The sequence below is a fragment of the Oncorhynchus masou genome, chromosome 27 (assembly GCF_036934945.1).
Source record: "Oncorhynchus masou masou isolate Uvic2021 chromosome 27, UVic_Omas_1.1, whole genome shotgun sequence".
NCBI lineage: Eukaryota > Metazoa > Chordata > Actinopteri > Salmoniformes > Salmonidae > Oncorhynchus > Oncorhynchus masou.
In genome coordinates this window covers 45,838,686-45,854,709 of record NC_088238.1, presented here as the reverse complement: position 1 = coordinate 45,854,709, position 16,024 = coordinate 45,838,686, and the positions used below count along the sequence as shown (strand labels likewise).

Below are 16,024 nucleotides of genomic sequence, written 5' to 3'. Positions count from 1 at the left end.
ATTCGCAAGTAGTAGCTCAACTTGTGTATCAGTGGAGGCTGCTGAGGGGAGGACGAGACTCATCATAACGTCTGGAACGGCACACATGGAATGGTGCCAAACACATGGGAATGTGCTTGATGTATTTGATACCATGCCGCTTCAGTCATCACCACGAGACCGTCCTCCCCAATTAAGGTGCCACCAACCTCCTGTGTTGTGTATTGCTGGGAGAATAGGACTCCAAAGCTCTGCTGAATCAAAAACGTTGCACTTATTTATATCATTTGTAGCACAAACTGTTTTTACTTGTCTATTTATTTGACCACCCACTGGCCCTTCCCTCATTCCGTGGTGTTATTGATCAGGATGACTTTGGTTCCATTGAGGCCCCTTTTGCTCTACTGTAGTTAGAAACTGACCGAGGATCAGATATCCATGCATAACAAACTCGCCCATTGTACCTACTTGGAATCAGAACTTGTAGTTCCAGAAGTGAGACGGTTTTAACTTCCATGTGCCTGTTGTCGCCGGGACCATGTTGGCTTGAATGGGAATTACCGTTCTAGTTATTGTATTTCTGTGGTCTTCTCCTGTATGCTGATGTGAAGGACAGGAGGACTGGTGCAGAACAGCCTGTAGATTTGTTTTATTTCCCTCCGAAGATGGACTAGTTAACAAACCACAGACAATTCAACCCAACTGGAAAAATAGATTGTTTTTACGTGTACAAAACCATTAGGAACACCTCCCTAATATTGAGTTGCACCCACTTTTGCCCTCAGAACAGCCTCAATTCGTCGGAATATGGACTCTACAAGGTGCCGAAAGCGATCCACAGGGATGCTGGCCCATGTTGACTCCAATGCTTCCCACAGTTCTGCCAAGTTGGCTCGATGTCCTTTGGGTGGTGGGCCATTTCTTGATACACACAGGAAACTGTTGTGTGAAAAACCCAGCAATGTTGCAGTTCTTGACACACTCAAACTGGTGCGCCTGTCGCCATACCCCATTCAAAGGCACTTAAATCTTTTGTCTTGCCCATTCACCCTCAGAATTGTGCACACCATTCAATCTCAAAGCTTAAAAATCATTTTTTGGCCTGTCTCCTCCCCTTCATCTACACTGATTGAAGTGGATTTAACAAGTGACATCAATAAGGGATCATAGCTTTCACCTGGTCAGTCTGTCATGGGAAGAGGTGTTCCTCGTGTTTTGTACACTGTATGTACTGTAAATATGTCACCAGTTTAAGCTTTGTGGGAAAGCAACTCATTTCTGTTGCACTACTTTTTATTTGTTAAACACTCCTTGTTTAACCTTTGAACTTTCACCACACTTTGTCACTGGATCGCTGAGGTCAGACATTTTATATTGACAATACAGATGTGGGTAGGTGTGTCACTACCCGTCGGCAAGGCAATGGAGCCGGAGTCTGCCTGTTTTTTTTTTTTTTTTTTTTTTTTGGGGGGGCTGAATTTATTGGCCTTAAGAAATAATTCTTAGGAATAATTTAGAAAGAAAGTGTGAGTAAATATGCAACACTGCAGTATGTCAGTGACTGGATTTTTTTTCCTACTCTGAATTAAATTTTAAAACTAAAAACAGCCTCTATCTTGTCTTTTTGATTCGTATAAATTAAGTATATTGTACTTACGGCTTTTCTCTTCTTGGATTACGGGGCTACTCAGCAGTTGCTGCATCCATTTTGACTTAAATTATATGTACCCAATCAATGATTCTTGAATATAATTTAAATGACTCATGGAGCTTAGTTCAACTGTCGTCAGAATCTTAGATGTAAGCTTGTTTTTCTCAATGTTTGAACAACCACTATATAGCCTCAAAACATGGATAAAACTATAATATCATGGGTCAGTCCTTGCATCCATAGCTCTATGAATGGGTTTACACTCCTCCAGCCCAATTCCTCAGCCTTTTACCAAAAACAGGTGGGGAAAATGCTTTGCTTCTCCTGCTGATTGCCACTTTAAAAAGGCAGAAACACACAAAGCCAGTCCAGGGTCATGTGCATACTCTGTCCATTTATTTGTACAAATCAGGAAGATATGATTTCATGTTATGTAACAGCCTGTACAAATGCAACATACAGAAAAAAAAAGTATTATCATAAAAAGCAGCACTGGGCCTTTAAATAACCCCATATTATTTTTCACATTTTGATTGGACGTTGCAAGCGAGTTCTTTTTTTCTTCTTCTTCTTCTTCTTCAAAGCCCACTTTTGTTGCAATAAATTAGGTTATACACAGTTGTGTGTGAGGAAAGTCAACTGAACCTTCGATCTTGACTCAACCTGTTTTTCTCCTCTGTCAAAATAATGACTTGGCAAGATGGCGCGGCTATGTATGCATGTAAGTCATACGTAAGTATATATCCGATTGGCAACAAAACACATGGCTAAAAGATATGCTTTAGAGTCGTCCACATACAATCAAATATTTGGGGAAGGAATGAATGAACCAGTGTTAATCTTTTAATGTAATATGTCAAATGAAGGGTGTTAGTTTCAACGTAAACGGACCACAAAAAACTAAATGACAAAAACCCTAATGAATTACATTCACAATGTAAACACCAGCATCAGGGCCTGCATTTCGTTAAATACTGCATTTCCCAAGAGTATTTGCACGGACACACCAATGTGAGGGCACACCCCAATAAGGATTGGCTCTGAACATTTCTCCCTGTTAAAACAATGACCATAGAGTTCTATAGAGGCCTCCAGTGTCCAGAAGCAAGTTTGAGCATGGGCAGTGCCATTAGGGACTTCACAATTAAGTAGTCAACTGGGTGGGCCTTCCTATGGGTTAAGGAAGCATCATGAAAATTCCATCCAGGGATAAGCCAATGAATTATACTCGTAAGCAAACATTCCATGACTGCAGGTGGCTGTAAATAGCCAACCTTGGCTTTATACCTGTTCAAACAACACACTCTAGGTGGCAGTGCACACCCTTTCAGTTTGTTTACCAACTCAGAAGTAGAAGAAAATGTACTAGTTTAAAAATGGAGATGGCCTCACTGACACTGCCCGTACGCTCACCGACGCCATAATGGGACAGATACGTTACAGTCTTTAAAGACTTGAACGCAACTCTAGTGTAAACGACGACGTGTGAAAACAGGCACGTTCAGCAGGCCACAACATTGTGTAAAGTTCAGATAGTACTATGTTATGAAGAACAAACATGCCTATCTGGTACAGAATCATGTCAGCTCTATTCATTACATGTCTATGCTCCTTTCCTTCAGATCAGTGCAGGTGAAGGAAAGGAGATGAGGACTAAGGAGAGGAAGCCACTTCACACTATTCAAGATGCAGATAGCTTTGTCGGTGAAACAGACAGAAATTGAATAGACCCCTTTTTGCCCCCCCCCCCCACAAGAAACAGTGTATATATATCTATACCTCTGCAACGTGGGAATGAGAAAGTACCCTTGTCTTAGGGAAGCGCTTTCCACTAACGAAGAAATTTAAAAAAATCTAGGACAGGTGTGAGTAGAGGGGAGGGAGATGGAGAGGACGAGTCTTACTCATACATGTAGACAGACAGTGGTTAGCGTTACACCTGTAAACATTTTCTTCCAGGTTTTTTTGTTGTTCCTCCCTCTAAAAAAAGGTGCTCTCAGGTCCTTCTCCTGTTCAGGGATATTTCCAGTCTTTCTCCTCCTCCATTGACACGCAGTTAAGTCTTTAGTTTATAGAGTCCAATAGTCAGTGACCATTCTGAGCAGCAGGCGATGGGGGGGGGGGGGGGTCAACATTGCGAGGAGGTTTAACGGTCCAAGACTTGGACCATGACCGGTTCCGGTTGTGCACTCAGCCTTGAGAACTGAGGGGAACCATCCCCCCCCTGTACTTGAGAACCAAAAAGAGAGTGAGGAGAGTGATCAGGCTGGGATAAAAGGTGATAAAAACAAGAGCTAGAGGACAACAGTGCTAAAAGAAAAACTGCGGTGACCAAAAACGAGTGTTGTATTGTGAATGATAAGTAGATTGTTTTTTACTTGGTTTTTTTTTATATATATTTTTTTAAATAGCCCATAAAGTGCAGGCAGTGTCAGTCTTGTTGTTCTTCTCTGAATCCACCAAAGCCCCACCCTGTTAAAATTATTCCAAAACAAACAAAAATGTACTTTGTCCAAAATAAACTAAAATAATGCTGAACTGTCAATGTCAACAATTCCCCCCCCCCCAGGAACAGGAGGGAAATTACCCAAATTCCAAAGAGTCTCAAAGTCTGGAATTTGGTTGATGGAGTAGAGGTTTTGGAGGCACCGCTGGGATAGAGAAGCTCCCTTATCTCCACTCTATCCATCCCTCCCCTCCCTCACTCCACCCGTATGAGTAGGCCGTAGAGGAGGGTGCCCCCCTGCTCCTTGGTGATCCACTCGATTTCTGTGTTGCTAAAGCGGGGGTCAAGGGGCTCGCTGGCTCCAAGGTTCTGGGGCCCCACCTTATAAGAGCCCGGCCGCACGCACACCTGGAAACCCACCTGGGCCTGGTGACAACAGTGAGAACGAGGGTCCCGGAATCTGGAGCGAGAGAGGTGAGCAGGAGTCATGGGAATAAGAATGAAAGAACAAAAGCAGCGTAAGGCAGAGGAGACAAAGACAGCATAACAATTTCATGGTATACAGTATACTCAGTGGCCAGTTTATCAGGTACACCCATCTAGTACCGGGTCAGACCCCCCCCCCTTTGCCTCCAGGACGGCCGGAATTCTTCAGGGCATGGAAACATTGCTCAATTGGTATCAAGGGACCTAATGTGTGCCACAAAAAAACATTACCCACACCATTACGTCACCAGCCTGCACCGTTGACACCAGGCATGATGGGGCCATGGACTCCTGACTCTGCCATCACCGTGACGCAACAGGAACCACTGTTTTTCCACTCCGCAATTGTCCAGTGTTGGTGATCACGCCCACTTCTTGTCATTACTTCTAGTTTTTAGCTGATAGGAGTGGAACCAGGTGTGGTCGTCTGCTGCAACATCCCATCTGTGACAAGGAGCGACGAGTTGTGCGTCCCGAGACGCCGTTCTGCACACCACTGTTGTACTGCGCCGTTTGTGGCCCGCCTGTTAGCTTGCACGATTCTTGCCATTCTCCTTCGACCTCTGATCTACGAGCTTTTTCGCACCATTCTCGGGAATCATCAGATTGTCGTGAGTTAAAATCCCAGGAGGCCGGCTGTTTCTGAAATACTGGAACCGGTGCGCCTGGCACTGATGATCATACCACACTCAAAGATGCTTCGGTTACTCGTTTTGCCCATTCTAACTTTCAATCAAATACAGTAACGGAATGCCTCAATGCCGGTCTGCCTGCTTTACATAACAAGCCACGGCCACGTGACTCAAGGTCTGTATGAGTGAACCATTTTTGTGAACGGGGTGGTGTACCTAATAAACTGAGTGTAAACTTCAATAGGCAGATAAAACGCAAGGGCATGAGAGAGACAACGATAGAGATTTGACACGTACTGCACTTTAGGGGCGAACATCTCCAGGCCGGAATAGCGCATGGTGGGGGACAGCTGTACCCGGGGAACCTCCTTGTCCCTTTCCCTGTCGGGGAGGCTGTTGCTGTTCTCCTCTGGCTCATTGTAGCCATTAGGACCCTCCATCTTTGCCGGAGACACAGAGAAGATGGACGAAGTCCCTGAAACACCAAGACAACATGGGTTTGTTCATTTACATCACCGTCATGATTCTTTAATCATTTGGGAAAATGTTTGTGATGGACATGGTTCTGGGAATCAACCATACGTTTCAAAAGGATAGATTAGTGCTTTGGGAGAGAAACAACACCTTGAGGTGATATGCACATCAAAACAAAGGTGACCTGTGGTCAATTCACTATTTTTAGGGGTCCGAAAAAGTGGACCCCTAAACAATTGGCCTAGCGTCGTCCGGGTTAGGGAGGGTTTGCCCGGGAGGGATATCCTTGTCTCATCGCACACTAGCGACTCCTGTGGCAGGCCGGGCGCAGTGCACGCTAACCAGGTCGCTAGGGGCACGGTGTTTCCTCCGACACATTGGTGCGGCTGGCTTCCGGGTTGGATGCGCGCTCTGTTAAGAAGCAGTGCGGCTTGGTTGGGTATCGGAGGACGCATGACTCTCGACCTTAGTCTCTCCCGAGCCCGTATGGGAGTTGTAGCGATGAGACAAGACAGTAACTACTAACAATTGGATACCACGAAATTGGGGAGAAAAGGGGTACAATTTATTTAAAAAAAACAAAAGTAGATAAGGAAACAAATGCTGTGTCGTACCAGAGAGCAGCTGAGCATGGTCCAGAGTGCGTCTCAGAGCCCCTACACTGGTGCCATGGTAGGCTATGTGCCACTTCTTAAATGCACTAGACACCTCACAGTGGGCCTTGATCCTATAGGGGAGGTAGTACACGCACAAAATTGTTAGATAACCCCTCTCCATCTCCACCTGTATCTTGTGTCCTAGGACATTGAGTACTGGCTTTGAGTATCAAAGTTTAAAATGTATACTATTTTTATTCACATTCTCCCTGTATCTTTCACCAAGGTGAGAATAGGTCAGATCTAGTAATCCATTTGTTAATTGAACTAGATCATACTCATTCAGTGGACATGAATAGCACTGGGACTGATCTAAAGTAATTGGTTGAAGACAGTTTTCGCAGTCCACTTGACTGGCTGTTTGTGACCTCTGACCTCAGCGCGAAGCGGCACCAGCCGAAGGGCAGGGCGTAGTCCCGTGGGGGCTCCCCTCTCTTGTAGTAGGACTCGTCTCCACGCAGCTTGTGGCAAGACTCACAGTAACACAGGTTATACTTGGCATCCTCGTTGAAGTAGCCATCTGAGAGAGAGAGAGAGAGAGAGACAGAAACAACAAAGACGGAGTTATGACTCAGCCAAGGATACTCAACTGGATAGCATAACCCCCCACACCAACAGAAAAGCACCCCCCTCCACCATTGAGACCAACAAGAGAGCTGGAGTACGCAGAAGAGGCACGGAGAACAGAGCACCCCCGGCTGCAGCCGTGCTAAACCAGACGAGGCATCTGCTGAAAACAATCTGCTCAAAAACCATTCATTCCTTCTTTGTTATTATCAGAAATATAATTATCCAATGATTAAATGGATAACAAGATGATAGTTGGAGCTGTATTGTTAGATTTCGGTGCAGCCTTTGAAGTTATAGATCATAATTTGTTACTGAAAAACAAAAAAAACGAACTTATGGCTTTTACATCACCTGCCATCACACGATTGGAGAGTTACGTATCCAATAGAACCCAGAGAGTGCGCTCTAGTTATGCTAAAGTGGACAAACAGAAGGGAAATGACAACATAGAACCATCATATTTGTGTATTGAAGATCTAATAATTTAAGAGGATTGCCGTTTTGAATTTGGTCAAGTTTGTGCCAAGAAGAATAAGCCACCTGGTATAGAGTACCACAGCATGAGTCATAAGACTCAGTCAAACAAGGAAATGGTTCCAATCGTTTTTCCATCAGAAATTTTTCTCCATAGGGGATTTTAGAAACACTTAAAATAAGGGCCGTGTTTAGTGTAGGCTTAACCTGGCGCGACATTTTGATAAATGTAAATCTCTCTAGGACAAGGTGACATATATATATATATATGCATGCATTTATCACCCAAAAATTAAATGCTAATTAGCTGCTAATGTGGCTATCATAAAGAACTACAAAATGCCATGATCTGGACGAGACCGCCAAATCAAAAGTTAGTTAATCCAGAGATCCTATCTAATGTTAGCTAAATTTAGTAAATAATAAATTGCCTAAATGGCTTTAAAATGGTCAATTCTGTGAACTGTCTAGTGCAAGTTTTAAATTGAAACAATACCTGTTAGCAAAGGTGTCAGCTAGAGACGTCGTGCAGGAGCTTGCAGGGATTTGTAGTCTTGTATGACGTCTACTTTGATGCTAATCATCATTTTCGAATAGAGCCGAATACATTGATAAAAAGTCACCTTGTCCGACAGACATGGTTATCAAAATGTCACACTAGGGTAAGGCTACAAGAAACACTGCCCATATTTTAAGCTCTTCCAAATTTCAAGCAACATTAGATGGTCAGTTATTATGGTCAAGTCATATTGACATAGTTGTTGTGAAGATGGGGAGAGGTAGGCAGTGGTCTAAGGCACTGCATCTCAGTGCAAGAGGAGTCACAACAGTCCCTGGTTCGATTCCAGGCTGTATCACAGTCGGCCGTGATTGGGAGTTCCATAAGGCGGTGCACAATTGGTCCAGCGTCGTCCGGGTTTGGTCAGGGTACGCCGTCATTGTAAATAAGAATTTGTTCTTAACTGACTTGCTCGTTAAATTATATTTTTTGGGATTGTTTTTATATATACACACACACAAAAGTATGTGGACACCCCTTCAAATTAGTGGATTCGGCTACGTCAGCCACACCCGTTGCTGACAGGTGTATAAAATCAAGTATACAGCCATGAAATCTCCATAGACAAACATTGGCAGTAGAATGGCCTTAATGAAGAGCTCAGTGACTTTCAGCGTGGCACCGTCATAGGATGCCACCTTTCCAACAAGTCCGTTCGTTAAATTTCTGCCCTGGTCAACTGTAAGGGCTGTTATTGTGAAGTTGAAACGTCTAGGAGCAACAACGGCTCGGCCGCAAAGTAGTAGGCCATACAAGCTCACAAAACAGAACGTCTGTCCTCGGTTGCAACAGAGTTCCAAACTGCCTCTGTAAGCAACGTCAGCACAAGAACTGTTCATGGGAGATTCACGAAATGGGTTTCCATGGCCGAGCAGCCACACAAGTCCAAGATCACCATGCGCAATGCCAAGTGTCGGCTGCAGTGGTGCAAAGCTTGCGTCTGGAGCAGTGGAAACATGTTCTCTGGAGTGATGAACCACGCTTCACAATCTGATAGTACGATGGCCTATCCGGGTTTGGTGGATGCCAGGACAACGCTGCCTGCTCCAATACATAGTGCCAACTGTAAAGTTTGGTGGATGAGGAATAATGGTCTGGGCTTGCTTTCATGGTTCGGGCTAGGCCCCTTTTTTCCCAGTGCAGGGAAATCTTAATGCTACAGCATTCAATGACATTCTAGACAATTCTGTGCTTTCAACTTTGTGGCAAAAGGATTTGGGGAAGGCCCTTCCCTGTTTTAGAATAGCAATGCCCCTGTGCACAAAGCGAGGTCCATACAGAAATGGTTTGTTGAGATCGGCATGGAAGAACTTAACTGGCCTGCACAGAGCCCTGACCTGAATTGGAACGCTGACTGCTTGCCAGGCCTAAATCGCCCAACATCAGTGCCCGACCTCACTAATGCTCTTGTGGCTGAATGGAAGCAAGTCCCCGCAGCAACATTCCAACATCTAGTGAAAAGCCTTCCCAGAAGATTGGAGGCAGTTATAGCAGCAAAGAGAGGACCAACTCCATATTAATGCACATGATTTCAGAATTAGATGTTCTGCATTTTTGGCACAAAGATGAATTGTACAAGTTGTTAAGGCTCTGGTCTTGTCCCATGTTGATTACTGTCCACTAATATGGTCAGGCACAGCAAAGAAATACCTAGCTGGCTCACAACCAAGCAGAATGCCTTGCCCTTAACTGCACACACAGAACTAACAACCACATGCATCATAGTCTTTCATGGTTGAGGGTTGAGGAGAAATTGACTACTTCTCTTCCAGTCTTTTTAAATAACCACTTGTCTAATCTATTGCATACACTTCAAAACAGACATACATACATACTCCACCAGACAGGCCACTATGGGTTCTTCACTGTACCCAAAACAAAAAATAGATTTAATGCGTTGTTCAGTTATGTATCGAGTCATGTCATCATGGAATGCTCTGCCACCAGAGGTTAACCTCTTGAAACTCTGGGGGCGCTATTTCATTTTTGGATGAAAAAAGTTCCCGTTTTAAACAAGACATTTTGTCACAAAAAGATGCTCGACTATGCATATAATTGATAGCTTTGGAAAGAAAACACTGACGTTTCCAGAACTGCAAAGATATTCTCTGTGCGTGCCCTAGAACGTGAGCTACAGGCAAAACCAAGATGAAACGGCATCCAGGAAATCAGCAGGATTTTTGAGGCTCCGTTTTCCATTGTCTCCTTATATGGCTGTGAATGCGAGAGGAATGAGCCTGCCCTTTCTGTCGTTTCCCCAAGGTGTCTGCAGCATTGTGACGTATTTGTAGGCAGATCATTGGAAGATTGACCATAAGAGACCACATTTACCAGGTGTCCGCCCGGTGTCCTGCGCCGAAATTGGTGCGCAAACCTCAGCTGCAAGTATTTTTCCATGGAATTCAGAGAAGAAAGCAGGCTTCCACGAACGATATATCAATGAAGAGATATGTGAAAAAACACCTTGAGGATTGATTCCAAACAACGTTTGCCATGTTTCGGTCGATATTATGGAGTTAATTCGGAAAAAGTTTGACGTTGTTGGTGACTGAATTTTCGGTTCGTTTCGGTAGCCAAATGTGATGTACAAAACGGAGCGATTTCTCCTACACAAAGACTCTTTCAGGAAAAACGGAACATTTGCTATGTAACTGAGAGTCTCCTCATTGAAAACATCCGAAGCTCTTCAAAAGGTAAATGATTTTATTTATTTGGTTATCTGGTTTTTGTGAAAATGTTGCGTGCTAAATGCTACTCAAAATGCTAAGCTAGCTTTGCATACTCTTACACAAATTAGTGAATTGCTATGGTTCAAAAGCATACTTTGAAAATCTGAGATGACAGTGTTGTTAAGAAAAGGCTAAGCTTGAGAGCAGGCGCATTATTTTTATTTTATTTGCGATTTTCAGAAATCGTTAACGTTGCGTTATGCTAATGAGCCTGAGGCTTTATTCACGATCCCGGATCCGGGATGGGGAGTATCAAGAGGGTATTAATCAGGCAAAAAGAAAGTTTAGCTTTAAAAAAAACATAAAAAGTGTGTCGGGTACTCACCTGGCAGCGTGAGCAGGTCCTTGAAGCGCGAGCACAGGGCCTGGTATTCACAGGTCTTGTTGGGGTTGACCTCTGGAGGGTGCGTCCAGCACACACTCTCTTTGATCCCTGGAGGTCAGATAGCAAAGGTCAAAGAGTAGCACCGGTTGAGGCCAATAAGAGATGTATACAGAGCTTGATATTACTTAGAAGTCAAAACGTTTTACTGTCAAAGAACGTGATGCCAACAAGGACAATAACTTGGTCAACTTTGCATCTACAGAACACATGAAAATAACTTAATATGAAAGACATTTTGAACATCAACTGTAAAAGGCCTGCAATGAGTTGACATCATCGTCTTCTCACCGTCAACCATGTCCGCCTTCTCCATGTCGCCTTGGCAATGCGCCTCGCCGCTCTCCCCTCCCACGGTTGGCACGTTGTCAGTCACGATTGTAATCTGCCAATGACATCAGAGCGTGTCACCGACTTGACTTCGGTCGGCCCTCAGGAAGTGTGACAACAGATTACGTTGTACAGGGCCAGGCCGGGCGACAGATTATTAAACCCAGCCTGGCGGGAGGGCTGGGATTAGAGTTACAGACCTACTGAGGAACGGAGTGTCTAAATGAGATTGGGATTATGACTTCGGCCAGGTGGAAGTATTTCAGGATTAGAGAACCTAGAGCAACATACTAGCAGATTAGTCCCTAGCTACTGATCGAAAAGTGGATCTGAGTAGGACTCGTCTAAAATAGCACCCTACTCCCATTATAGTGCACTACTACCAGGGGCTATAGGGCTCGGGTCAAAGGTAGTGCACCATATAGGGAACCATTGGGGAAACACCCTGTGTTTGTGTAGAAGTTATTATTTATTTATTTTTAACACAGAGGGATGCCTGGGTGGCAGTTTGGTTTTCCACTGGGACTGTTAATCATCATTTAAAAAATGCATTACCGGGGGTTATATCAGTGGCTAGACTAAGCAGGTAGAAATTACCTTCCTCATCCTCTTCAGATTCAGACGGTTTTGGGTGGGAGGGTGACAGACGTACCTGCTCACACTGCCCGTAGAGGTCTATGAGGGGGTAGCAGGGGGTGGGGATGTCCTGGGCTGCTACCCCCTGGTCCATCCCGTTCACATGGAGGTGCAGACAGCTGTTCCCATCCACTAGTAGACCCAATACTGTACCCTCTGGACATGTGTCCAGGTTAGGACCGTAGTTCTCACAGATCTGGGATGGAGGAAGGGGGGGGTGAAGTGATGGAGGGAAGGGAAAGAGAAAGAGGACTAATCAAACAATCAATCAGGTTGTTCATTTGAAATGACAAAATGTTCTCTAAAGTAGAAAGTGAAGGGAGCTGAGTGAGAGACAGCGACTCCAGTACCTTCAGTGAGTTGTGGAAGACAGAGTCTCTCTGCAGCAGCCAGGCAGAGCGTTTCAGACAGCACGCCGTGGAGGGAAAGTTGAGGCGGTCGGGGGAGTGACCTATCACCCCTAGCGACAAGGACGACGTCCACGACGGGTTCAGGCGGTCGATCTGAAACTATGGCAACAGAGACATTCGGACTGTCAGTCACAAACAATAGCGACAGAAAGCACTATAATATTTAATGTGTCCCTAAACAACGACGCTGCCCCAATCAAAAAATCCAGAAACACACACACACACAGTGTAGCTACCTGGAACAGTTGTTGTCTGGGCAGGGGTTGTGCTGTGACCAGAAGGCCCTGGTTGTAGCTGGAGACACGGGCGGCCGTCAGGTTCTGATTGGACAGCTGGATGTTCTTCCCATGGTTCTCCAGGAAGGCCATGACAGTGTTGGGCACCAGGGCTAGCTTACTGCTCCCAACCTGATGGATAGATGGGAGGGGGAAGGGACGAGAGAGAGGTAAATCAAAAAGTTATTGTTTACTTCAGTTGCTCAATTCGTGCTAATCTTAAACCACCTGTGGAGCAAATGCTGGCTTCCTACTGTACTTGGAGATATTTGGTCCAGGCAAAAGCACGCTGTCCAACTGTCTCGCCTTCCCATCCCACTACAATCCCTCAGTCTCCCCATCCCACTACAATCCCTCAGTGTCTCTCACCGGCGTGCTGTCCTCCTCGCCGTCACTGCAGCTGTCTGAGGAGAGGGAGGGGGCCTTGATGCTTTCTGCATCCTCCAGCACTGAGGAACTGACAATGGACACAGCCGTCACACGACCATACAGGTCCAGCACCGCATAGACATTCTACAGGGAGGGGAGAAAGAGGTGGGGGTTAGTGGGGTGGGGTGTGTGTGAGAATTGAACTCATATGACGTGTGTGGATGAGAGAACAGTTTGTACGTTCATGAAGTGTTTGTGTGCGTGTTAATTGAACATACTCACACGTGTGTGTGTGTGTGTGTGTGTGTGTGTGTGTGTGTGTGTGTGTGTGTGTGTGTGTGTACCTTGGCCACAGCGGTAGCAGCTGTTCCCATGTCCTCTCCGTCGATGAGGACGTGCATTGTGTCATCACTGCATCTCTTCACGCCCACGCGGTTCCCCACCTAGACACAGAGGATTCATCTCAGTACCCATCCTATTACCAGTACACACTTGCCAATTTCTGTACTCATCGCGATCCTTCTATCCGTTTCAAATGCACACATTTTTCTAGAGACTATTGGGAGTATAATAATTAACCTTTAAATCAAGTAGCTGCAGGGGAGTTCTTTCTCTGACTATGCTCAGAGATGGATCTCCCCTGAAGCTGCTTGATTATAGGTTCATTATTATACTCCAATAGTCTCTGCCTACTTTTTGGATAGTTTTTCACAACACTCTAGTCACCATCTTTACATCCAAGTTCTCTCTGACATGTTGTTCCTTCTCCACTCCCTCCCCTCTCCTTCTCTCACCGTCAATCTGTCCAGGGATGCCCCGTAGTTCTGTCTTTGGAGGACCCCATTGCGTCTGACCTCTGACCCTGCCAGCAGCCAGGTGACCTTGGCGCGGAGCTGTGTGAGGGAGGGGGACAGGCCCGACATGGGGCAGGAGGGCAGCTCTGGGGGGGCCAGGCTAGTCAGACCCATGTGGAGGGAACCAGACCACTGGTTATCTACCTCGTCTATCTTCACCTGGGGGTTGGGATGGTGGGAAAGGAAGAAGAGAGAGGAAGAAGAGGATGAGTACTATTGATGGCAAAAATGGAGTGAAAGAATTAACTTGTTTTTCTGGATGGAAAAAAATGTAATTTACGATTCCTCAATTACAATCACCTACAGTGCATTCGGAAAGTATTCAGACCCCTTGACTTTTTCCACATTTTTTTACAGCCGTATTCTAAAATTGATGAAAAAGTTTTTTTATTCATCATTCTACACACAATACCTCATAATGACAAAGTAAAAACAAAGTAAAAACAGGTTTTTGCAAATGTATTAAAAATAGATATGAAATATTACATTTACATAAGTATTCAGATCCTTTATTTAGTACTTTGTTAAAGCACCTTTGGCAGCGATAACAGCCTCAAGTCTTCTTGGGTGTGACGCTACCAGCTTGGCACACCTGTATTTGGGGAGTTTCTCCCATTCTTCTCTACAGATACTCTCAAGCTCTGTCAGGTTGGATGGGGAGTGTCACACTGCAGAGCCATTTTCAGTTCTCTCCAGAGATGTTCGAATGGGTTCAAGTCCGGGCTCTGGCTGGGCTACTCAATGACATTGAGACTTTCCCGAAGCCACTCCTTCGCGGTCTTGGCGGTTTACTTAGGGTTGTTGTCCTGTTGGAAGGTCAACCTTCGCCCCACCAGAGGTCTGGAGTGCTCTGAAGCAGGTTTTCATCAATGATCTCTTTGTACTTTGCTCCGTTCATCTTTCCCTTGACCCTGACGAGTCTCCCAGTCCCTGCCACTGAAAAACATCCCCACGGCATGATGCTGCCACAATGTTTCACCGTAAAGATGGTGCCAGATGTCAAGACGTGACGCTTGGCATTCAGGCCAAAGAGTTCGACCTTGGTTTCATCAGATCAGAGAATCTTGTTTCTCATGGGCCGAGTCCTTTAGGTGCCTTTTGGCAAACTCCAAGCGGGCTGTCATGTGACTTTTACTGAGGAGTGGCTTTCGCCTGGCCTGATTGGTGGAGTGTTGTAGAGATCGTTGTCCTTCTGGAAGATTCTCCCATCTCCACAGAGGAACTCTGGAGTTCTGTCAGAGTGACCATCGGGTTCTTGGTCACCTCACAGACCAAGGCCCTTCTCCCCCCCGATTTCTCAGTTTATTCCAAACTTCTTCCATGTAAGAATGATGGAGGCCACTGTGTTCTTGGGGGCCTTCAATGCTGCAGACATTTTTTGGTACCATTCCCCAGATCTGTGCCTCGACACAATCCTGTCTGAGCTCTACATACAATTCCTTCGACCTCATGGCTTGGTTTTTGCTCTGACATACACTGTCAACTGTGGGACCTTATAGAGACAGGTGTGTGCCTTTCCAAATTATGTCCAATCAATTGAATTTACCACAGGTGGACTCCAATCAAGTTGTAGAAACATCTGAAGGATGATCAATGGAAACAGAATTCACCTGAGCTCAATTTTAAGTCCCATGGCAAAGATATCGGTTCTTGTTTTTTAAATAAATTTGCAAAAATGTCAAAAGAAACTTGTTTTCCCTTTGTCATTATGGGGTATTGTGTAGATTGATGAGGAAAACATTTAATGAATACATTTTAGAATATGGCTGTAACTTAACAAAATGTGTAAAACGTCAAGGGGTCGGAATACTTTCCGAAGGCACTGTATAAGACCTTCACCAAAAAAAAAAAGCGATGCTAAACTCCACCCCAGCAACTCTACTTTCACACCTTGAATACCTCTCTATGGTATTCCCCCTGCCTTGGCTCACCTCGAACAATTCGTCTGTTTTGAGTTCCTTGGCACTAAAGACGATGCCATGAGCGTATCCTCCTACCCGGACGGCCTGGCAGCCCTCTCCCAGCAGAACCACGTTCTTACCATGTTTACTGTGAAGCCGGTGGGCCACGCCTGCCACTACACACACAAACACACAAAGAGACACACGCACA

At 45.2% G+C, this 16,024-nt stretch overlaps 1 protein-coding gene across 4 annotated transcripts in view; it reads right to left on the bottom strand.

Moving 5' to 3' along the window:
* Positions 1-2,004: 2,004 nt before the first annotated feature.
* LOC135516296 (neuralized-like protein 4) overlaps positions 2,005-16,024 on the bottom strand; it is a 29,776-nt gene continuing 15,756 nt past the window's right edge. For all 4 annotated transcript variants that reach the window (XM_064940464.1, XM_064940465.1, XM_064940466.1 and 1 more), the window contains exons 18-30: positions 15,844-15,989; positions 13,853-14,071; positions 13,403-13,501; positions 13,059-13,202; positions 12,651-12,821; positions 12,355-12,513; positions 12,021-12,200; positions 11,330-11,423; positions 10,982-11,089; positions 6,700-6,844; positions 6,283-6,395; positions 5,492-5,669; positions 2,005-4,536 (exon numbers count right to left, since the gene is read on the bottom strand). In XM_064940464.1, the coding sequence (XP_064796536.1) occupies positions 4,332-4,536; positions 5,492-5,669; positions 6,283-6,395; positions 6,700-6,844; positions 10,982-11,089; positions 11,330-11,423; positions 12,021-12,200; positions 12,355-12,513; positions 12,651-12,821; positions 13,059-13,202; positions 13,403-13,501; positions 13,853-14,071; positions 15,844-15,989 (1,961 nt within the window). In that variant the 3' untranslated portion in view covers positions 2,005-4,331. The remainder of the gene's footprint in view (positions 4,537-5,491; positions 5,670-6,282; positions 6,396-6,699; positions 6,845-10,981; positions 11,090-11,329; positions 11,424-12,020; positions 12,201-12,354; positions 12,514-12,650; positions 12,822-13,058; positions 13,203-13,402; positions 13,502-13,852; positions 14,072-15,843; positions 15,990-16,024) is intronic.